The sequence below is a fragment of the Pseudophryne corroboree genome, chromosome 2, assembly GCF_028390025.1.
Source record: "Pseudophryne corroboree isolate aPseCor3 chromosome 2, aPseCor3.hap2, whole genome shotgun sequence".
In the NCBI taxonomy this organism is placed as follows: domain Eukaryota; kingdom Metazoa; phylum Chordata; class Amphibia; order Anura; family Myobatrachidae; genus Pseudophryne; species Pseudophryne corroboree.
The window spans coordinates 993,563,059-993,587,369 of record NC_086445.1 but is presented as its reverse complement, the minus strand read 5'-3'; the positions used below and the strand labels follow the sequence as shown (position 1 = coordinate 993,587,369).

General features: G+C 45.1%; 1 protein-coding gene across 7 annotated transcripts in view; it reads left to right on the top strand.

Moving 5' to 3' along the window:
- The window catches only part of SYNJ1 (synaptojanin 1), a 153,265-nt gene that overhangs the window by 42,134 nt on the left and 86,820 nt on the right, over positions 1-24,311 (top strand). For all 7 annotated transcript variants that reach the window (XM_063956445.1, XM_063956446.1, XM_063956448.1 and 4 more), the window contains exons 5-10: positions 3,900-4,125; positions 14,059-14,142; positions 14,987-15,048; positions 15,139-15,235; positions 15,961-16,133; positions 17,482-17,563. In XM_063956445.1, the coding sequence (XP_063812515.1) occupies positions 3,900-4,125; positions 14,059-14,142; positions 14,987-15,048; positions 15,139-15,235; positions 15,961-16,133; positions 17,482-17,563 (724 nt within the window). The remainder of the gene's footprint in view (positions 1-3,899; positions 4,126-14,058; positions 14,143-14,986; positions 15,049-15,138; positions 15,236-15,960; positions 16,134-17,481; positions 17,564-24,311) is intronic.

Below are 24,311 nucleotides of genomic sequence, written 5' to 3'. Positions count from 1 at the left end.
CACACAAAAAGCACATCATCAATATAGCGCCGCCAGGACAACAGGCCCGCCACCAGGACACCCTCATGCCATATTCGGATGTCCTCCCAGTACGCCATAAATAGATTGGGATAACTGGGGGCAAACCTGGTGCCCATGGCGGTGCCAATGCGCTGTAAATAAAATGCTCCATCGAAAAAGAAATAATTATTAAGTAAAATAAACCTTTTAAAAAAAAAAAAAGTATTATAAAAAAAAAAAGTACTATACTATGGTCTGCGTTTAATGGTGCCTCTCATTCCATTTGTATTAGGGAAGGAGGCACTTATTTTTCAGGTCTTTCTGGGACATTATTAACCCTATCCGAATATTGGGCCTGATATAAGGATTACTTAGAGTGAATCTCTATCCACCATCCATCATCATATGAGGATTATCATCCAATTAAGGGTGATTGTATTATATGCTCTTGCATGGTATTTGGTGAGCGCTATTTTCATGTGTGCAAATTTTCTCTATATTTACTATATCGCTTAGTGTGTACGCACTGCCGCCGACCGCCCTGGCAGGGAAGGGAACACACTAGGCGAAGTCGCTCATAGAGCACATCGCCTAGTGTGTAACCACCTTTAGTGTGGTGTGTGCAATAGTTTGTTTGTATGTGCAATCAGTCACAGTACTTGGTATCACCTCCTTTTACAGATATCGCAGTTCCTTGTAGCCAGTATGAGTCTTCCTAGTCTAGCTTTAGGAATCTTTACCTTCCATGCAGAACTCTCTTCTTTCAGATATTGGGGGTAATTCTGAGTTGATCGCAGCAGGAATTTTGTTAGCAGTTGGGCAAAACCATGTGCACTGCAGGGGAGGCAGATATAACATGTGCAGAGAAAGTTAGATTTGGGTGGGGTGTGTTCAATCTGCAATCTAAATTGCAGTGTAAAAATAAAGCAGCCAGTATTTACCCTGCACATAAACAAAATAACCCACCCAAATCTAACTCTCTCTGCACATGTTATATCTGCCTCCCTGCAGTGCACATGGTTTTGCCCAACTGCTAACAAAATTCCTGCTGCGATCAACTCAGAATTACCCCCATTGTTCGTTTGTGCAGCATGTTGGAAATCTCACAGCTTTTCAGTAATATTCTAGTCTGGGGGCCGTGAATGCCAATCCCAGTCATATCCTCTCTTATTCCTAGTAGTGTGTCATGGTTGATTGTCAGAAACCTCCAACGTATTTTCAACGTATTTTCAGCTTCAATCCCTTCACTGGCTCTGGGAACTTCAGCTTCTAGATTTTGTTGATAATTAGTTGAATCAATTTGCTTACTTGTATGGTGACAGCATTGCCTGTCTCTCTGGCTGCCATACAGCCCCAAAGCGCAATATATATTTGCACTAACACTTAATAGTTATCAGAATGCTTTCTCTGCAAATCTGAAGTTAAAATGGACGCTGCTCAGTCAAATTAGTAATGCCTCTCAGGTACTGAAAGGGTGGGTTTGTTCTGAACTTGAAAGATACGCAAAACAGATTTTCCCCAGCACACCAAGAGGCATTAGCAATAAGAGTTGAAAAACTACATGGTATCAGATAATTCAGAGATCTTAGTTGCATATATTTGCAAAGATATGGTAAGCCTCCAGGCCAAACGTCAAGGCTTCTCTGATACTGGAGGTCTCTACATTGCATCATAACAGTGCCCACTCTGGGCCATAATATTGTCTACTGTAAGGCTTCTCTGCAAATCTATGAACTGTAAAATGTAAACTATTGTTTGATCAGTTTACAGGCCTTTCTTGTTGAATACCTTTAGATCATGGGCTTTTTCGTCTGGCCAGAATTCCTACATCTGTCACTCGGTGGGCTGCACATTATATACACTGCTAGTCATGTCACTGTAACTGGCTTTTTGTATTACCGAAGCAGCAATTCCTGGCATACAAGAAATATACTTGACGTATGGTTGAAATTGCGATAATGATGTGTAATTCCTATCGGTGAGGGGATGGAATCTGTGCCATCACTGAGGTTCTTCCAGACTTGAATTTAACAATATTCATGACTTGAAATAAGCATGTCTTAAATTCATAAGGTTCTTTTTCATAGTCTATTGGTAAAATGCATACTTGTGATCACTAGTATAGGTAACAGGGGAAATTCTGATACACAGGACAAGTTGCTCAAATCAATTTATTAGTCCATTACAGGTGCTTGCAAGGGAGGGCTAATCTAGCCAAGAAAAACAGCACTGAATTCCCCCAGCACACTATACTATAATGGACTTACATCCTGTATGATAGTATAAAAGCAGAGATCTCAGTTATATATATTTGCAAAAGTATGATTCAGCCACTTCACTGAACAGCCATGAAGTGGCTGGTGGCTTGATCATATATTTGCAAATATATGTAACTGAGATCTCTACATGTCTACTATCATATAGGATATAAATCTCATTCACTGGTCCATTATTTTATTTATTTATTAACAGTTTCTTATATAGCGCAGCATATTCCATTGCGCTTTGACTGTAGGAATCCTGTGTTGTTTCTAAGGTAATGATCTGCTGATGGATATATGCCTGTCTGACACAAGCTCTCCTGGCTCCTGCCAACCTAACGGGCAGCCTGTTTTTCATCAACTGAGCTGCCATCTACATTGGGTTACGTGCAGTTGTGAATAATTAACTGGAGAATTCCCTGGTGGCGCGGTTTCTTATGAGATGCTTGCTGAGTGTGTCCTTTATTTTAGAGAGGGTACATTTTCCTGTATATGAAACTATGTTAATATCCGTTGACCTTTATAGTCCCTTGCTGGGAATCCTCGTCATTGTACTAATTATTGACTTGGGTCTACCTGGCTTTGCTGCCTATTTCATTCAACTATTTTCTTAATCCATATAGTCCCCAATGTAACTGTTCAACCGCTAGGCTCCTCTGAGTACCTGGTAGCTTTCCTGATATAACTGTGCCTCGTGAGCTCTGGGTGTTACTAGTCAACCAGACATTATTTGTATCTATACAGGAAAAAAAGAGAAAATGCAAGTGCACACTCTAATGCTGGGTACACACTAGGCGACGTGTGTTCCCAGCCAATCCGACGCACGAAGGGACCCGGCATGTGGCCTGCTGAAAGGCTGACCCTACCAACTTGTGGGAGCGTGCTTATCATGGGTACACACAAGACAATGGCGCTCCAATACGCTGGAATGGGCAACATATCACTAGTGTGTACCCAACTTAAATACTAAACATTGCTTGTCAGAATAATTCTAATAAACTGCAATCTAACAAAGAGGAAATCTGGGATGCTTAGCATCATTTTATTAAATCTGGGCCCACCAACAGAGACCAGGTGACCTCATCTGGTGGGTCCCTAACACCAAGATTCAAGACCAGGGCACAGGACCCCCCAGGCCAACACTAGCCAACCACCCCAAGGCATTACACGAGTGAGAGGTTGAAGTGTTAAAAAGTGTTACATTAGTAAGAAGCAGCAGCTGTGTTACATAGGTGAGTGTTACAATAGTAAAAAAAAAACCAAAGGTATCACCTTTATGTTTATTTTATTTATATATATATATATATATATATATATATTTTATTATGTATTTTTTAAACATTATGTTTAGAATTCATATGTGCGGTCCAAGGTCCCCCATATTATTTGTATCTATGACTTTGTGGGACAGAGTCCATGTATTCTGTTTAGATTGTAAACTCTGTTGAAGGCTCTCTGTTCCTTTCATTTACTCTATAGCACTGTGGAATCTGTTGGCAGGAAATAAATGTTATGTAATAATAATAATAATAATTCTGCTCTGTGTCCTGAGCTCACGGAGTGGAGATAATATTCGCCCAGTGATTATTCCTCTGGTGAAGTTCTATGATCACCTCCAACTCTGTTTCTTCTCACCAGGAACCAGGCTCTGCACTTACACCTAAAGCATTATGGCGTGAACTGCGACGACTGGCTGCTGCGCCTTATGTGCGGGGGAGTAGAGATCAGGACTATTTATGCGGCTCACAAGCAGGCTAAGGCTTGCATTATCTCCCGTCTGAGCTGTGAGCGAGCTGGGACCAGGTTCAATGTGCGTGGCACAAATGATAATGGCCAGGTCGCCAACTTTGTGGAGACTGAGCAGGTGAGGAGGATATACTTTGGATTTCTGTCTGGTATTGCACATTATGTGCACTAGGTCTCTTATAGGGAAGACTTTGTAACGCTTTTAGACCCGCTTCCTGTTACACACACCCCATTTGACTTGCTCTACAGCAATCCAGTTCTGTGTCAGAGCAACTCTGTGTATTCTGAGGATCAGAGATAAGTTGCTCATTGCACATTGCCATATTTGTTTAAATGAATCCTACAGCACATCCCAAATAACTGTTGCTTCAGGGAGTAAACGGTGCAGGTGTCAGATGATTGTACAGAAGTGTCCTCATGCATCTAACCTCAGTACACCAAGCACCGCAAGATGCATGGTGTGAATAAGCCAGGAGTTCCTGTGCAGCTCTGCTAAAGTCTGGTGTCCTTTGTTTGTCGAAACTGTGTCTTAGGGGGTCATTCCGAGTTGATCGCTCGCTAGCAGTTTTTAGCCGTGCAAACGCATTGTCGCCGCCCACTGGGGAGTGTATTTTCGCTTTGCAGAAGTGCGAACGCTTGTGCAGCAGAGCGCCTGCAAAAGAAAAAAGACAAACGGCTGCGCTGGATGTCAGGAAAGTGAATATACTGTACAGAGAGCCAACGTGAATGATAACAGTATTTATTAATTAATAAAAATAGAATTAAAACATATATACCGGTAAAGTGATATTAAGAAGAGTCACTAGTATAGTAAACTCATAATGACTAGTGGTAACTCATGGTTAATATGATGGACATAACCTTAATAGAGAAAGTCCGTATTCCACTTGATAAGATTAGTTGCTATTGGAAGACAGGGTGCACTGATAACGTCCCAATTGGATATGGGTCCCTCGGGTTAGAGCAAATTTCAATACCTCTCCGGTGGGCTGGTCAGAGCCGAGCGTCCTCGGCATAAGAGTCCTGCAGTGCCCACATTAGCTGTGCAGCGGAGGGGAGATAGCCGTCTTTTTCACAAGCTGACTGTGGCGGCGTGTATGTTAAAGCCGCTGATGACGGAAGCTGTAGGCAGAGTGTGCAGTGTGGATCGATGTGCACCTTGTAGTTACACCTGAGCTAGGTGTGAGTGGGGGCGGGTCCTGACTCGTTTCGTCACGCTCCACGTGACTTTTTCAAAGGTAGATTCCTGCCTCCAGAGTATCCGGTATTTAAGGGCTGAACAGATCAGTGTAAACAGATGTCTGTCATCAACAATTATTAAGAACAGGTGAAATGCAAAAACGAAGGCTCTCTTGTACTTAAACAGCAAACACTAAAAATGACTGGCAGAAATGACTAATAATAAAATAACGTAACCTGTTTGTAATTTATCCTATTGAAATTCGAACGAACACCAATAGAGTATATACATGTTCTTATAATAAATGTAATATATAACAACATGGGAAATTGGAAATACTGGTTTCTGCGCATACTATAGAGCAGATACATTAATTAGCGGCACATTTTCTTCGCAGCTAGCTTGCTATGTGATAATTAACAGAGAGATATAAAAAGACACTAAATGAACACTTCTAACTGTGTGTATACAGGTAGTACCGCCTTGGAGTTAAAATAGAGAATACAAAATAAAGATAGATTTGTAAAAATAAACATAAGAATAAAAATAGAGAGAGAAGGTGAAAAGTAGAAAATAATAAAATTAAGATAAAACTAATAAAACGGACGACATAAAAATTCACATATCTGTATCCGAACTCCGGTACCCTATGAAGTTATTATTCCGTCGTCTAACCACATACGCCACTGAGTTTGTTGATTGTGTGGAGAACAGACTGGGGGGTTATCACAATTAGAGTTTAATTCTGTACATATTCTAGTGTAGTCTAGAGGAACGGTAACATTGTAACGGATGTCTACATATACATATCATGCAGAGAAGACATGTATAAATGCCTCATAGAGGATCTAATAATTATTAGTTATGCTTTGTATACACTGTCACTGTAAACTAGATTTAATCATCCTCATAAATGTTCTAAACAAATTAGTGATGAGTAGCGGGGATTATATAGATGAGCTTCTTCCATATGTACAGAATTAAACTCTGATTGTGATAACCCCCCAGTCTGTTCTCCACACAATCAACAAACTCAGTGGCGTATGTGGTTAGACGACGGAATAATAACTTCATAGGGTACCGGAGTTCGGATACAGATGACAATATATGTGAATTTCTCTAACGTCCTAAGTGGATGCTGGGGACTCCGTAAGGACCATGGGGAATAGCGGCTCCGCAGGAGACTGGGCACATCTAAAGAAAGCTTTAGGACTATCTGGTGTGCACTGGCTCCTCCCCCCATGACCCTCCTCCAAGCCTCAGTTAGATCTCTGTGCCCGAACAAGAAGGGTGCACACTAGGGGCTCTCCTGAGCTTCTTAGTGAAAGTTTTAGTTTAGGTTTTTTATTTTCAGTGAGACCTGCTGGCAACAGGCTCACTGCATCGAGGGACTAAGGGGAGAAGAAGCGAACTCACCTGCGTGCAGAGTGGATTGGGCTTCTTAGGCTACTGGACATTAGCTCCAGAGGGACGATCACAGGCCCAGCTTGGATGGGTCCCAGAGCCGCGCCGCCGGCCCCCTTACAGAGCCAGAAGGCAGAAGAGGTCCGGAAAATCGGCGGCAGAAGACGTCCTGTCTTCAACAAGGTAGCGCACAGCACTGCAGCTGTGCGCCATTGCTCTCAGCACACTTCACACTCCGGTCACTGAGGGTGCAGGGCGCTGGGGGGGGGCGCCCTGAGACGCAATAATAAACACCTTGGATGGCAAAAAATGCATCACATATAGCTCCTGGGCTATATGGATGCATTTAACCCCTGCCAAAATACATAAAAAAACGGGAGATAGGCTCCGCCCCCTTATCGGCGGCCTTATCTCCTCAGCACACTGGCGCCATTTTCCCTCACAGCTCCGTTGGAGGGAAGCTCCCTGGCTCTCCCCTGCAGTCACTACACTACAGAAAGGGTTAAAAAAGAGAGGGGGGGACAAATTAGGCGCAGTATTAACTATACAGCAGCTATAAGGGGAAAAACACTTATATAAGGTTATCCCTGTATATATATAGCGCTCTGGTGTGTGCTGGCAAACTCTCCCTCTGTCTCCCCAAAGGGCTAGTGGGGTCCTGTCCTCTATCAGAGCACTCCCTGTGTGTGTGCTGTATGTCGGTACTTTTGTGTCGACATCTATGAGGAGAAAAATGATGTGGAGACGGAGCAGATTGCCTGTAATAGTGATGTCACCCCCTAGGGGGTCGACACCTGAGTGGATGAACTGTTGGAAGAAATTACGTGACAGTGTCAGCTCTGTATAAAAGACAGTGGTTGACATGAGACAGCCGGCTACTCAGCTTGTGCCTGTCCAGACGTCTCATAGGCCGTCAGGGGCTCTAAAGCGCCCGTTACCTCAGATGGCAGATATAGACGCCGACACGGATACTGACTCCAGTGTCGACGGTGAAGAGACAAATGTGACTTCCAGTAGGGCCACACGTTAAATGATTGAGGCAATGAAAAATGTTTTACACATTTCTGATAATACGAGTACCACCAAAAAGGGGTATTATGTTCGGTGAGGAAAAACTACCTGTAGTTTTCCTGAATCTGAGAAATTAAATGAGGTGTGTGATGATGCGTGGGTTTCCCCCGATAACAACTGATAATTTCTAAAATGTTATTGGCATTATATCCTTTCCCGCCAGAGGTTAGGGTGCGTTGGGAAACACCCCCTAGGGTGGATAAAGCGCTCACACGCTTGTAAGGGCTCTATCCTCTCCTGAGATGGCCGCCCTTAAGGATCCTGCTGATAGAAAGCAGGAGGGTATCCTAAAATGTATTTACACACATACTGGTGTTATACTGCGACCAGCAATCGCCTCAGCCTGGATGTGCAGTGCTGGGTTGGCGTGGTCGGATTCCCTGACTGAAAATATTGATACCCTAGATAGGGACAGTATATTTTTGCCTATAGAGCATTTGAAAGATGCATTTCTATATATGCGTGATGCACAGCGGAATATTTGCCGACTGGCATCAAGTCTAAGTGCGTTGTCCATTTCTACCAGTAGAGGGTTATGGACACGTCAGTGGTCAGGTGATGCGTATTCCAAACGGCATTTGGAAGTATTGCCTTACTAAGGGGAGGAGTTATTTGGGGTCGGTCTTTCAGACCTGGTGGCCACGGCGACAGCTGGGAAATCCACGTTTGTACCCCAGGTCGCCTCTCAACATGAGAAGACGCCGTATTATCAGGCGCAGTCTTTTCGTGGATAAGCGGGCAAAAGGTTCCTCATTTCTGCCCCGTGACAGAGGGAGAGGAAAAAGGCTGCAGAAATCAGCCAGTTCCCAGGAACAGAAACCCTCTCCCGCCTCTGCCAAGCCCTCAGTATACGCTGGGGCTTTACAAGCAGAATCAGGCACGGTGGGGGGCCCGTCTCAATGAATTTCAGCGCGCAGTGGGCTCACTCGCAAGTAGACCCCTGGATCCTTCAGGTGATATCTCAGGGGTACAAATTAGAATTCGAGACGTCTCCCCCTCGCCGTTTCCTAAAGTCGGCTTTACCGATGTCTCCTTCTGACAGGGAGACAGTTTTGGAAGCCATTCACAAGCTGTATTCCCAGCAGGTGATAATCAAGATACCCCTCCTGCAACAGAGAACAAGGTATTATTCCACACTGTTGTGGTACCGAAGCCGGACGGCTCGGTGAGACCGATTCTAAATCTAAAATCTTTGAACACTTACATACCGAGGTTCAAATTCAAGATTGAGTCACTCAGAGCAGTGATTGTGAACCTGGAAGAAGGGGACTACATGATGTCTCGGGACATCAAGGATGCTTACCTTCATGTCAAAATTTACCCTTCTCACCAAGGGTACCTCAGGTTTATGGTACAGAACTGTCACTATCAGTTCAGACGCTGCCGTATGGATGGTCCACGGCACCCCGGGTCTTTACCAAGGTAATGGCCGAAATGATGATATTCCTTCAAAGGAAGGGAATTTTAGTTATCCCTTACTTGGACAATTCCCTGATAAGGGTAAGATCCAGGGAACAGTTGGAGGTCGGTGTAGCACTATCTCAGGTAGTGTTGCTGCAGCACGGTTGGATTCTCAATATTCCAAAATCGCAGCTGGTTCCGACGACTTGTCTTCTGTTCCTAGGGATGATCCTGGACACAGTCCAGAAAAAGGTGTTTCTCCCGGAGGAGAAAGCCAGGGAGTTATCCGAGCTAGTCAGGAACCTCCTAAAACCGAGCCAAGTCTCAGTGCATCAATGCACAAGGGTTCTGGGTAAAATGGTGGCTTCCTACGAAGCAATCCCATTCGGCAGATTCCACGCAAGAACTTTCCAGTGGGACCTGCTGGACAAATGGTCCGGGTCGCATCTTCAGATGCATCAGCGGATAACCCTGTCACCAAGGACAAGGGGTCCCTCCTGTGGTGGTTGCAGAGTGCTCATCTTCTAGAGGGCCGCAGATTCGGCATTCAGGACTGGGTCCTGGTAACCACGGATGCCAGCCTGCGAGGCTGGGGAGCAGTCACACAGGGAAGGAATATCCAGGACTTATGGTCAAGCCTGGAGACATCACTTCACATAAATATCCTGAAGCTAAGGGACATTTACAATGCTCTAAGCTTAGCAAGACCTCTGCTTCAAGGTCAGCCGGTGTTGATCCAGTCGGACAACATCACGGCAGTCACCCACGTAAACAGACAGGGTGGCACAAGAAGCAGGAGGGCAATGGCAGAAGCTGCAAGGATTCTTCGCTGGGCGGAAAATCATGTGATAGCACTGTCAGCAGTATTCATTCCGGGAGTGGACAACTGGGAAGCAGACTTCCTCAACACGACCTCCACCCGGGAGAGTGGGGACTTCACCCAGAAGTCTTCCACATGATTATAAACCGTTGGGAAAAACTCGACAGGTATTGCGCCAGGTCCAGGGACCCTCAGGCAATAGCTGTAGACGCTCTGGTAACACCGTGGGTGTACCAGTCAGGGTATGTGTTCCCTCCTCTGCCTCTCATACCCAAGGTACTGAGATTGATAAGATGGAGAGGAGTAAGCACTATATTCGTGGCTCCGGATTGGCCAAGAAGGACTTGGTAACCGGAACTTCAAGAGATGCTCACGGAGGATCCGTGGCCTCTACCTCTAAGAAGGGACCTGCTCCAGCAAGGACCCTGTCTGTTCCAAGACTTACCGCGGCTGCGTTTGACGGCATGGCGGTTGAACGCCGGATCCTGAAGGAAAAAAGGCATTCCGGATGAAGTCATCCCTATCCTGATCAAAGCCAGGAAGGATGTAACCGCAAAAACATTATCACCGCAATTGGCGAAAATATGTTGCGTGGTGCGAGGCCAGTAAGGCCCGACGGTGGAAATTCAACTGGGTCGATTCCTACATTTCCTGCAAACAGGAGTGTCTATGGGCCTGAAATTGGGGTCCATTAAGGTTCAAATTTCGGCCCTGTCAATTTTCTTCCAAAAAGAACTAGCTTCAGTCCCTGAAGTTCAGACGTTTGTAAAAGGGGTACTGCATATACAGCCTCCTTTTGTGCCTCCAGTGGCACTTTGGGATCTCAATGTAGTTTTGGGTTCCAAAAGTCACATTGGTTTGAACCACTTAAATCTGTGGAGTTAAAATATCTCACATGGAAAGTGGTCATGCTGTTGGCCCTGGCCTGGGCCAGGCGCGTGTCAGAATTGGCGGCTTTATCCTGAAATAGCCCTTATCTGATGTTCCATTCGGACAGGGCGGAATTGAGGACTCGTCCTCAGTTTCTCCCTAAGGTGGTTTCAGCGTTTCACCTGAACCAACCTATTTGTGGTGCCTGCGGCTACTAGGGACTTGGAGGACTCCAAGTTGCTAGACGTTGTCAGGGCCCTGAAAATATATGTTTCCAGGAGGGCTGGAGTCAGGAAATCTGACTCGCTGTTTATCCTGTATGCACCCAACAAGCTGGGTGCTCCTGCTTCTAAGCAGACTATTGCTCGTTGGATTTGTAGTACAATTCAGCTTGCACATTCTGTGGCAGGCCTGCCACAGCCAAAAATCTGTAAATGCCCACTCCACAAGGAAGGTGGGCTCATCTTGGGCGGCTGCCCGAGGGGTCTCGGCTTTACAACTTTGCCAAGCAGCTACTTGGTCAGGAGCAAATACGTTTGTAAAATTCTACAAAATTGATATCCTGGCTGAGGAGGACCTGGAGTTCTCTCATTTGGTGCTGCAGAGTCATCCGCACTCTCCCGCCCGTTTGGGAGCTTTGGTATAATCCCCATGGTCCTTACGGAGTCCCCAGCATCCACTTAGGACGTTAGAGAAAATAAGAATTTACTTACCGATAATTCTATTTCTCATAGTCCGTAGTGGATGCTGGGCGCCCATCCCAAGTGCGGATTGTCTGCAATACTGGTACATAGTTATTGTTACCAAAAAATCGGGTTATTGCTGTAGTGAGCCATCTTTTCTAGAGGCTCCTCTGTTATCATGCTGTTAACTGGGTTTAGATCACGAGTTATACGGTGTGATTGGTGTGGCTGGTATGAGTCTTACCCGGGATTCAAAATCCTTCCTTATTGTGTACGCTCGTCCGGGCACAGTATCCTAACTGAGGCTTGGAGGAGGGTCATGGGGGGAGGAGCCAGTGCACACCAGATAGTCCTAAAGCTTTCTTTAGATGTGCCCAGTCTCCTGCGGAGCCGCTATTCCCCATGGTCCTTACGGAGTCCCCAGCATCCACTACGGACTATGAGAAATAGAATTATCGGTAAGTAAATTCTTATTTTTTATGTCCTCCGTTTTATTAGTTTTATCTTAATTTTATTATTTTCTACTATTATTTTCTACTTTTCACCTTCTATCTCTATTTTTATTCTTATGTTTATTTTTACAAATCTATCTTTATTTTTTATCCTCTATTTTAACTCCAAGGCGGTACTACCTGTATACACACAGTTAGAAGTGTTCATTTAGAGTCTTTTTATATCTCTCTGTTAATTATCACATGGCAAGCTAGCTGCGGAGAAAATGTGCCACTAATTAATGTATCTGCTCTATAGTCTGCGCAGAAACCAGTATTTCCAATTTCCCATGTTGTTATATATTACATTTATTATAAGAACATGTATATACTCTATTGGTGTTCGTTCGAATTTCAATAGGATAAATTACAAACAGGTTACGTTATTTTATTATTAGTCATTTCTGCCAGTCATTTTTAGTGTTTGCTGTTTAAGTACAAGAGAGCCTTCGTTTTTGCATTTCACCTGTTCTTAATAATTGTTGATGACAGACATCTGTTTACACTGATCTGTTCAGCCCTTAAATACCGGATACTCTGGAGGCAGGACTCTACCTTTGAAAATGTCACGTGGAGCATGACGAAGCGCGTCAGGACCCGCCCCCACTCACACCTAGCTCAGGTGTAACTACAAGGTGCACATCGATCCACACTGCACACTCTGCCTACAGCTTCCGTCATCAGCGGCTTTAACATACACGCCGCCACAGTCCGCTTGTGAAAAAGACGGCTATCTCCCCTCCGATGCACAGCTAATGTGGGCACTGCAGGACTCTTATGCCGAGGACGCTCGGCTCTGACCAGCCCACCGGAGAGGTATTGAGATTTGCTCTAACCCGAGGGACCCATATCCAATTGGGACGTTATCAGTGCACCCTGTCTTCCAATAGCAACTAATCTTATCAAGTGGAATACGGACTTTCTCTATTAAGGTTATGTCCATCATATTAACCATGAGTTACCACTAGTCATTATGAGTTTACTATACTAGTGACTCTTCTTAATATCACTTTACCGGTATATATGTTTTAATTCTATTTTTATTAATTAATAAATACTGTTATCATTCACGTTGGCTCTCTGTACAGTATATTCACTTTCCTGACATCCAGCGCAGCCGTTTGTCTTTTTTCTCTTGTTTCTACCTCAATACTACACATAGTATTCCGGCAAGCGCAGCATCTTAGGAATTGTTATTTCTACAAGTGTATTCTAATTAGTTTAATTCATACATAACTTCATGTTTAGGCGCTCCTTTAGCAGTTTTTGTTTTGTTTTTCTGTATCGAGAGCGCCTGCAAAATCTTTTTGTGCAAAACAAGACCAGCCCTGTAGTTACTCTTCGTGTGCGTTGATTCTAACGACGGAGGGACGGCTTTTGACGTCACACACCTGCCCAGCCACGCCTTCGTTTTTTCTGCCATGACTGCGTTTTACCAAACACTCCCTGAAAACGGTCAGTTGCCACCCAGAAACGCCCACTTCATGTCAATCTCCTTGCGATCGGCTGTGCGTTTGGAATCGTCGCTAGAACCAGTGCAAAACCACAAAGGACTTTGTACCCGTACGATGCGCGTGCGCATTGCGGTGTATATGCATGCGCAGATTAGCCGTTTTTTTCACTGATCGCTACGCAGCGAACAACGGCAGCTAGCGATCAACTCGGAATGACCCCCTTAGTCTGATCGATATGGGAATAAGACGCACAGCTGTTTCTGCATATGAACAGTGTTTGCCTGCAAGAATGCGAATAAAACACATTTTCGGGGGGGAAATGCACAAATAGACGCCCGGGTGTTAGTAAACACGCTCACGACTAGCAGGGCTGTTTAACGTGACTGCAGCAACGCTGAGAGAGACACATCTGTAGTTGTGTGTCGATCAGTTTTTATTTCCAAACCCCGCTTTAATCCTATGGATTTTGCCGAGTTTGCTGATGTCATCCGGTGATGATCATGTTATCAGATTCAGATATTTTCAGACGTATCCCTCAGACATAAATATAAAATGAGTTTGTAAATCTTATCCATTGTCTTTGACTGCTGTGCTCTCTGTGCAATCTCTCAGCGGAAACGCCTTCTCCAGTGATGTTTTCCAGCTGTCTGATATATATTGTTATAATGATCCTGCAGGTGATTTACCTCGACGACTGTGTGTCTTCATTTATACAAATACGAGGGTCTGTCCCGCTCTTCTGGGAGCAACCTGGTCTGCAGGTAGGTTGCCCGTTATATCATTCATGGAAATAAGAAGACCTCGGTCTCCATTCTGTCAGCAGGAACTGTGTAGTCTATAGAAGAACAGAGCTTCCCTCATACTTCAGTCCATTATCAATGATAAATGTATTTGTGATTTAACTATACGAGCCATGCTTACATGTACAATAACCTATTTAGGGATTAATGATCCTTCTCTGTAAGTCAGGCGTTGAGCTCCTCTGATTATTGTGGAGCTGGATGACCCCTGTCCGTCATCTACATAGGGACATTCAATGCACCTCATGTGAAATAAACAGGCGCTAGTGTCGCGTTATCTGGCAGCTATTAAAGCTAGTTGCGGCTGAGCGCTCCACACAGCCATCATGAGTGATAACGCAGAGATCTGCCTCCAGGGAGACCTGTAACGCAGCGCCATGGTCATTGTTCCAGTAAGTCGTTTTCTCATGCTCACCAACAGTACCGTGCAGACTCTTACAGTAACTTGGGTGCCAGCAGATTACACTTGTCTTAAAAGTTGAGAGGGACAAGAGAACGGAATTATAGAACAACGAAGAGCACTCAGACCTATTATATATGTTTTCAGTTTAGTAATGTACAAAAAAATGTCTACCATGTAGATTATTTGATGTTATTGCTCCTCAGTAGCTACACTTATAGGAAGATGGTATGTACTTACATGGGACTTTATTTGCCCTCTCTTCTCCCTTACTTCACTAAGTCAGAGCTAAGAGATTTCATCTTTAAATATAATAATCTAAGTGTCTTCCCTGACGATACTGTACATTGAAAGTGAGGGGTGGGTTTTCAATCACCTGTAACTTTTATTTTACTCATGGTAAAGGTTGGATCTCACCGTGTCAGGATGTCTAGAGGATTTGAAGCTAACGCACCAGCATTTGACAGGTACAATGCCATTACTTCCCAGTGTATTGGTCTCTGTTCTAGATAATGCAGTATCCTACCCTATAAGAGCACCTTTTATTTCTGATGTAGGCATTTTCAGACGCTCAAGAGACTTTACGGCAGACAAGTGGTTGTAAATCTCCTTGGGTCCAAGGAAGGGGAGACTTTGCTCAGCAAAGCCTTTCAGGTAAGCGGTAGTGGTTCTGGAAGTCCCAGACTTACTGACCCTACATGTACATTCATTTTTGTATTAATGAAACCTTTAGAGTACCTTCATTTGTCAGCTCTACGTGCTGATTATACACAGCTTTCTGTTTTCGCCATACAATTGTGCCTCTTATCTCCGGTAGACATCTTCCCCGATCAGTTAATACCAGGCTAAAAAGTGCAGAAACGGGCTGGTAATAAAAAACAAACAAACAATGTATTTAGTAAAAGTTGCAGGGGGCAGCACAAGACAATAAACTAAAATGATCTGGTGGGGGGAGATCTTTTAGCCAGTGAAAAGGTGACTGTGCGCCTTCAATTTTTTTCTAATTTGAACACACAAATACAGCAAGACCCCCACGCACATATGGCGGCCTACGTTCCGGACTCCCGCCGTAATAAAGTGTAAATCATCATACAGGCAGCACTAACTTTTTTTTTTCAATTATAAAGGCAGCCATAGAGATACTTTCTCACTGAGAGGCTTATGACATTGTGAAACAGTCCTGTAAAGGGTGGCGTTCTCCGGTGTCCTGTTCAGCACGTCCAGCTAAAAAATACTTAAACATTTGCTGTAAAGAACATAATATAGATAATTGAGCATTAGTGGAATGGTGAAATGTGGGGCTCTCCTGTATAGGAATGTCTATCTAATCTTCCAGCAGGGATTTGGATGTTACATAAGAGATGTTTCGTCTATTGCAGAGCCACCTGAAAGCCTCGGAGCACGTGTCCGACGTCCTGATGGTGAATTTTGACTATCATCAGTTGGTGCGAGGAGGAAAAGCTGAGAAGCTCCTCACCGTCCTTAAGCCCAAAGTGTCCAGCTTCCTGCAGGAGTGCGGCTTCTGTTACCTGGACAAAGACGGAGTTCACAGGTCTGACAACGTCTTCATCCCCCTGTACAGTGTGAGATACATAAGTCAGTTATAAATGCACTCTAATTTGCACAACGAGCACTTGTGTGATCTTTTTGCCTGTAGGTTACACTTTAGTATTTATCCTAACATATCTGCTTGTGTAATATTTTGAGATTATGGGTTCTATTCAGTTGTTGTCGGAATTCCCGACTTGTTGGAAAAACGTCACTTTCCGACTTCTTTAGGTCGAACCCGAAAACGGGTAAAAACCTGTCGGAAATGCCCGCAAATTGAATACGGAAGTGTCGGATCCTCTCCGTTGGAGAGGATCCGACAATAATTGAATAGACCCCTGTAAGGTATAGATAATACAAACCAAAATAGCATTACAGCGCATAAATATATACCTTCATACCCCCTTCCTGTCAGCCCTCACTCCAAGCTTTCTTGAGAACTGGAACCCTCATTCCTCTTGTCTCCTCCCTCTCCTCTGTTCCCCCGTATTTCTTACCCCACCTGGTTCCCACCTTCCTTCACACCCTAGATAAACATGTTTCCCCCGCTGTAATTGTACCTCCTGATGTTACATGTCTGGATTTACCTCTTTTTATCACTTGTTTTGTCCTGTTTTTTTCCTGTAGTTTATGTAATAATGTTAATGTCCATCTGCTGACAATCTGTGTCTCTCATCTGCACTCGTTACCCGCTCCTTACCCTCGCACAACAAGACTTTCCTCTAGTCCCCAAACCTTTAAACAGCCCTCTGACCCACAGACCTACATTGCTGTGTGACTGGGCTATATAGCTGTGCAAAGTATTTTCTCCATTGCAATCTGGCTAGACCAGTATGCACTATATGGCGCAGATTAAATTAGCCCCAAGATTTACTGCGTGGTTAACGCTCTGGGTTTAACGCACAGAGCTATTCAGTTATTAGCCAATCTCCCTTCGTGGATAAACACAGATTCTGAGTGCAGTAAGTGCACCCTCTGGGGCTTATCACGCAGGGTGGCTGCATTAATTGAATACCACCAGGCAGAGCTTTAGCCGTGCATTAAGCCCCTTTGTCACTTAATCTCATGTATCCAAAATATTTTCCTTATAGATTTCCTGTTTGTGACAGCACCCTGTCCAAAATTACCATTTAGTTTTTATTACGCTGTTTGTTCTCAATTGTAAATCACTATGGATTTTGTTGGCGCTGTATGTATAAATCTTAGTATTAATTAGTGGTTGTGTTATTTTGTACAATAATTTGACCTACAGGCATCAATGCGTGTTTAGTTGTCCACATGAAATCACTCTGACTGGGTGGTAGGCTTGGCGGAATACGGAGATAAGAATATTTGTTTCTTTATATCCTTAGAACGCAAAGTGGCAGCATAAGGACCAACTGCTTGGACTGTCTGGACAGGACCAACAGTGTCCAGGCTTTCTTTGGGCTAGAGGTGAGAATAATGTCACAAATCCACTTACGCCTGGATCGGCTTCCTCCTGTCGTCTATTTGCTTACACTCCCGAAGTCAGTCCTACGGAGCTGGGAGCTTTTAATTGTTTAATAAAAATGAATTCTAGGCAAAGAAGCAGAAATTGGGGTTGGGTATGGGTAACCGGCGCTTGGGATCCTGCTGGTCAACATACCGACGCCGCGATCCCAAGGTTTATAGTATCTTGGTGGGGGGAGGGGGACGACACACGTGAGCGCAACAAAGCCCCTTGCAGGCTCGGTGGCTTGCTGCTCTTGCCACAGGTTCAATTCCCACGCTGTGGGTGTCGTGGACTCCCAGGTTGGGAATAATCCCTGTTAGCCGGCATGCGGACTGTAGGGCTTGCGGTCACTTGGGATCCTGTCGTCAGTATAGTGACTGGCGGTATCGCGAGCGCCGGTCACGTAAGTACATACCGCAGGGCTAAGTACCTGGCATGTAAAATTAGTTTCTCTATCGTCCTAGTGGATGCTGGGGTTCCTGAAAGGACCATGGGGAATAGCGGCTCCGCAGGAGACAGGGCACAAAAAGTAAAGCTTTAGGATCAGGTGGTGTGCACTGGCTCCTCCCTCTATGACCCTCCTCCAAGCCTCAGTTAGATTTTTGTGCCCGGCCGAGAAGGGTGCAATCTAGGTGGCTCTCCTAAAGAGCTGCTTAGAAAAGTTTAGCTTAGGTTTTTTATTTTACAGTGAGTCCTGCTGGCAACAGGATCACTGCAACGAGGGACTTAGGGGAGAAGAAGTGAACTCACCTGCGTGCAGGATGGATTGGCTTCTTGGCTACTGGACATTAGCTCCAGAGGGACGATCACAGGTACAGCCTGGATGGTCACCGGAGCCTCGCCGCCGGCCCCCTTGCAGATGCTGAAACGAGAAGAGGTCCAGAATCGGCGGCAGAAGACTCCTCAGTCTTCTTAAGGTAGCGCACAGCACTGCAGCTGTGCGCCATTTTCCTCTCAGCACACTTCACACGGCAGTCACTGAGGGTGCAGGGCGCTGGGAGGGGGGCGCCCTGGGAGGCAAATGAAAACCTTTTTTGGCTAAAAATACCTCACATATAGCCTCCGGGGGCTATATGGAGATATTTAACCCCTGCCAGAATCCGTTAAGAGCGGGAGACGAGGCCGCCGAAAAAGGGGCGGGGCCTATCTCCTCAGCACACAGCGCCATTTTCCCTCACAGAAAGGCTGTAGGGAAGGCTCCCAGGCTCTCCCCTGCACTGCACTACAGAAACAGGGTTAAAACAGAGAGGGGGGGCACTAATTTGGCGTTAGAAATATATAAAAAAGATGCTATAAGGGAAAACACTTATATAAGGTTGTCCCTATATAATTATAGCGTTTTTGGTGTGTGCTGGAAAACTCTCCCTCTGTCTCTCCAAAGGGCTAGTAGGTCCTGTCCTCTATCAGAGCATTCCCTGTGTGTGTGCTGTGTGTCGGTACGTGTGTGTCGACATGTATGAGGACGATGTTGGTGAGGAGGCGGAGCAATTGCCTGTAATGGTGATGTCACTCTCTAGGGAGTCGACACCGGAATGGATGGCTTATTTAGGGAATTACGTGATAATGTCAACACGCGCCAAGGTCGGTTGACGACATGAGACGGCCGACAAACAATTAGTACCGGTCCAGACGTCTCAAAAACACCGTCAGGGGTTTTAAAACGCCCGTTTACTTTAGTCGGTCGACACAGACACAGACAGGGACACTGAATCCAGTGTCGACGGTGAATAAACAAACGTATTCCTTATTAGGGCCACACGTTAAGGGCAATGAAGGAGGTGTTACATATTTCTGATACTACAAGTACCACAAAAGAGGGTATTATGTGGGATGTGAAAAAACTACCGTAGTTTTTCCTGAATCAGATAAATTAAATGAAGTGTGTGATGATGCGTGGGTTCCCCCCGATAGAAAATATGGGCGGTATACCCTTTCCCGCCAGAAGTTAGGGCGCGTTGGGAAACACCCCTTAGGGTGGATAAGGCGCTCACACGCTTATCAGAACAAGTGGCGGTACCGTCTATAGATAGGGCCGTCCTCAAGGAGCCAGCTGACAGGAGGCTGGAAAAATATCATAAAAAGTATATACACACATACTGGTGTTATACTGCGACCAGCGATCGCCTCAGCCTGGATGTGCAGAGCTGGGGTGGCTTGGTCGGATTCCCTGACTAAAAATATTGATACCCTTGACAGGGACAGTATTTTATTGACTATAGAGCATTTAAAGGATGTATTTCTATATATGCGAGATGCACAGAGGGATATTTGCACTCTGGCATCAAGAGTAAGTGCGATGTCCATATCTGCCAGAAGATGTTTATGGACACGACAGTGGTCAGGTGATGCAGATTCCAAACGGCACAAAGGTGTATTGCCGTATAAAGGAAGAGGAGTTATTTGGGGTCGGTCCATCGGACCTGGTGGCCACGGCAACTGCTGGAAAATCCACCGTTTTTACCCTAAGTCACATCTCTGCAGAAAAAGACACCGTCTTTTCAGCTTCAGTCCTTTCGTCCCTATAAGAGTCATATCTGCCCAGGGATAGAGGAAAGGGAAGAAGACTGCAGCAGGCAGCCCATTCCCAGGAACAGAAGCGTTCCACCGCTTCTGACAAGCTCTCAGCATGACGCTGAGACCGTACAGGACCCCTGGATCCTACAAGTAGTATCCCAGGGGTACAGTTTGGAATGTCGAGACGTTTCCCCTGCGCAGGCTCCTGAAGGCTGCTTTACCAAGGTCTCCCTCCGACAAGGAGGCAGTATGGGAAAAAATTCACGAGCTGTATTCCCAGCAGGTGATAATTAAATTACCCCTCCTACAACAAGAAAAGGGGTATTATTCCACACTATATTGTGGTACTGAAGCCAGAAGGCTAGGTGAGACCTATTCTAAATCTAAAAAAATTTGAACACTTACAAAGGTTCAAATCAAGATGGAGTCACTCAGAGCAGTGATAACGAACCGGGAAGAAGGGGACTATCTGGTGTCCCGAGACATCAGGGATGCTTACCTCCATGTCCTAAATTTGCCCTTATCACTAAGGGTACCTCAGGTTCGTGGTACAGAACTGTCACTATCAGTTTCAGACGCTGCCGTTTGGATTGTCTACGGCACCCCGGGTCTTTACCAAGGTAATGGCCGAAATGATGGTTCTTCTTCGAAGAAAAGGCGTCTTAATTATCCCTTACTTGGACGATCTCCTGATAAGGGCAAAGTCCAGGGAACAGTTGGAGGTCGGAGTAGCACTATCTCGGATACTGTTACAACAGCAGGGGTGGATTCTAAAGATTCCAAAATCGCAGCTGATCCCGACAACAAGTCTCCTGTGCTTAGGGATGATTCTGGACACAGTCCAGAAAAAGGTGTTTCTCCCGGAAGAGAAAGCCAGGGAGTTATCCGAGCTAGTCAGGAACCTCCTAAAATCAGTGCATCATTGCACAAGGGCCATGGTAAAAAAATGGTGACTTCCTTCGAAGCAATTCCAGTCGGCAGATTTCATGCAAGAACTTTTCAGTGGGATCTGCTGGACAAATGGTCCGGATCGCATCTTCAGATGCATCAGCGGATAACCCTATATCCAAGGACAAGGGTGTCTCTCCTGTGGTGGTTACAGAGTGCTCATCTTCTAGAGGGCCGCAGATTCGGCATTCAGTTTTGGATGTTGGTGACCACGGAGGCCAGCCGAGAGGCTGGGGAGCAGTCACACAAGGAAAAAATTTCCAGGGAGTGTGATCAAGTCTGGAGATTTTTCTCCACATAAATATAGCTAAGGGTAAATTTATAATGCTCTAAGCTTAGCAAGACCTCTGCTTCAAGGTCAGCCGGTATTGATCCAGTGGGATAAAACATCACGGCAGTCGCCCACGTAAATAGACAGGGCGGCACAAGAAGCAGGAGGGCAGTGGCAAAAACTGCAAGGACTTTTCGCTGGGCGGAAAATCATGTGATAGCACTGTCAGCAGTGTTTCATTCCGGGAATGGAAACTGGGAAGCAGACTTCCTCAGTAGGCACGACCTCCACCCGGCAGAGTGGGAACTTCATGGGGAAGTTTTCCACATAATTGTAAACCGTTGGGAATTACCAAAGGTGGACATGATGGCGTCCCGTCTGAACAAAAAACGGGACAGGTATTGCGCCAGGTTAAGAGACCCTCAGGCAATAGCTGTGGACGTTCTGGTAACACCGTGGGTGTACCAGTCGGTGTATGTGTTCCATCCTCTGCTTTTCATACCTAAGGTACTGAGAATTATAAGACGTAGAGGAGTAAGAACTATACTCATGGCTCCGGATTGGCCAAGAAGGACTTGGTACCCGGAACTTCAAGAGATGCTCACAGAGGACTTATGGCCTCTGCCGCTAAGAAGGGACTTGTTTCAGCAAGTACCATGTCTGTTCCAAGACTTACCGCAGCTGCGTTTGACGGCATGGCGGTGGAACGCCGGATCCTAAGGGAAAAGGCATTCAGGAAGAGGTCATTCCTACCCTGGTCAAAGCCAGAAAGGAGGTGACCGCACAACATTATCACCACATGTGGCGAAAATATGTTGCGTGGTGTGAGGCCAGGAAGGCCCCACGAAGAAATTTCAACTCGGTCGATTCCTGCATTTCTTGCAAACAGGAGTGTCTATGGGCCTCAAATTGGGGTCCATTAAGGTTCAAATTTCGTCCCTGTCGATTTTTCTTCCAGAAAGAATTGGCTTCAGTTCCTGAAGTCCAGAAGTTTGTCAAGGGAGTATTGCATATACAACCCCCTTTTGTGCCTCCAGTGGCACTGTGGGATCTCAACGTAGTTCTGGGATTCCTCAAAACACATTGGTTTAAAACCAGTCAAATCTGTGGATTTGAAGCATCTCACATGAAAAGTGAACATGCTCTTGGACCTGGCCTGGACCAGGCGAGTGTCAAATTGGTGGTTTTTTTCTCAAAAAAGCCCATATCTGTTTGTCCATTCGGACAGGGCAGAGCTGCGGACTCGTCCCCAGTTCTCTCCCTAAGGTGGTGTCAGTGTTTCACCTGAACCAGCTTATTGTGGTGTCTTGCGCCTACTAGGGACTTGGAGGACTCCAAGTTGCTAGATGTGGTCAGGGCCCTGAAAATATAGGTTCCAGGACGGCTGGAGTCAGGAAAACTGACTTGCTGTTATCCTGTATGCACCCAACAAACTGGGTGCTCTTGCTTTTAAGCAGACTTTTGCTAGTTGGATGTGTAATACAATTCAGCTTGCACATTCTGTGGCAGGCCTGCCACAGCCAAAATATGTAAATGCCCATTCCACAAGGAAGGTGGGCTCATCTTGGGCGGCTGCCCGAGGGGTCTCGGCTTTACAACTTTGCCGAGCGGCTATTTAGTCAGGGGCAAACACGTTTGTAAAATCCTACAAATTTGATACCCTGGCTAAGGAGGACCTGGAGTTCTCTCATTCGGTGCTGCAGAGTCATCCGCACTCTCCCGCCCGTTTGGGAGCTTTGGTATAATCCCCATGGTCCTTTCAGGAACCCCAGCATCCACTAGGACGATAGAGAAAATAAGAATTTACTTACCGATAATTCTATTTCTCGGAGTCCGTAGTGGATGCTGGGCGCCCATCCCAAGTGCGGATTATCTGCATTACTTGTACATAGTTACAAAAATCGGGTTATTATTGTTGTGAGCCATCTTTTCAGAGGCTCCGCTGTTATCATACTGTTAACTGGGTTCAGATCACAGGTTGTACAGTGTGATTGGTGTGGCTGGTATGAGTCTTACCCGGGATTCATAAATCCTTCCTTATTGTGTACGCTCGTCCGGGCACAGTACCTAACTGAGGCTTGGAGGAGGGTCATAGGGGGAGGAGCCAGTGCACACCACCTGATCCTAAAGCTTTACTTTTTGTGCCCTGTCTCCTGCGGAGCCGCTATTCCCCATGGTCCTTTCAGGAACCCCAGCATCCACTACGGACTCCGAGAAATAGAATTATCGGTAAGTAAATTCTTATTTTTTCAACATGATGTAAAAATGTATATAATAATAATAATAATAATAATAATAACAACAAATAATATTTTAACCTAGAACAGTTTTATATACGTATATTAAATTATATTAATTTTGATGCGTTTACAAGTGCGTTCAATTCTGTGATTGGTAAACGCATATTTGACGTAGTGTGCTTATTTTAATTCTTTTGTGTTGCTTTTATTGAACCTTATGCATATTGGAACATATATTTAGTTGAGTGCATCTCAGCATTTACAAGCAGATGCAGTAAAATGTTCTGGAACAAGATTTATAATAAATCCATGCGTTCCAGCTCAACACAGGTTAAACGCCGGAGACGGAAATATGCACAGTGTCATTTAGTGCCGTTTGCATTTTCACATTTATTTACAGGTTTTAGATTAGATGCATCTTAAATAGTAAATTTGTATGGCCAGAAGCTACGTAGAGTTAGGAGTGAGTCTGGTTTTCCTGGAGGGTTAATATTGGATAATGTAATTACATGACAATGGGGAATTAAAGCTAATGGGCATGAATTTATATGCATGTATGATAAGTCAAGGAAGTGCTTAATTGAATGAGTCTTCCCAATTCAATATACATTAGACTGAGCTGTGTTTAATGGTCGTGTTGCAGCCAGGGCGCTGCTCCAGCTGGCTCACCATCCGCAGGCTGTGCTTTGTCATTAGTATAATGTATAGCGTGTGGTTCGTGTTATTTACAAAGCA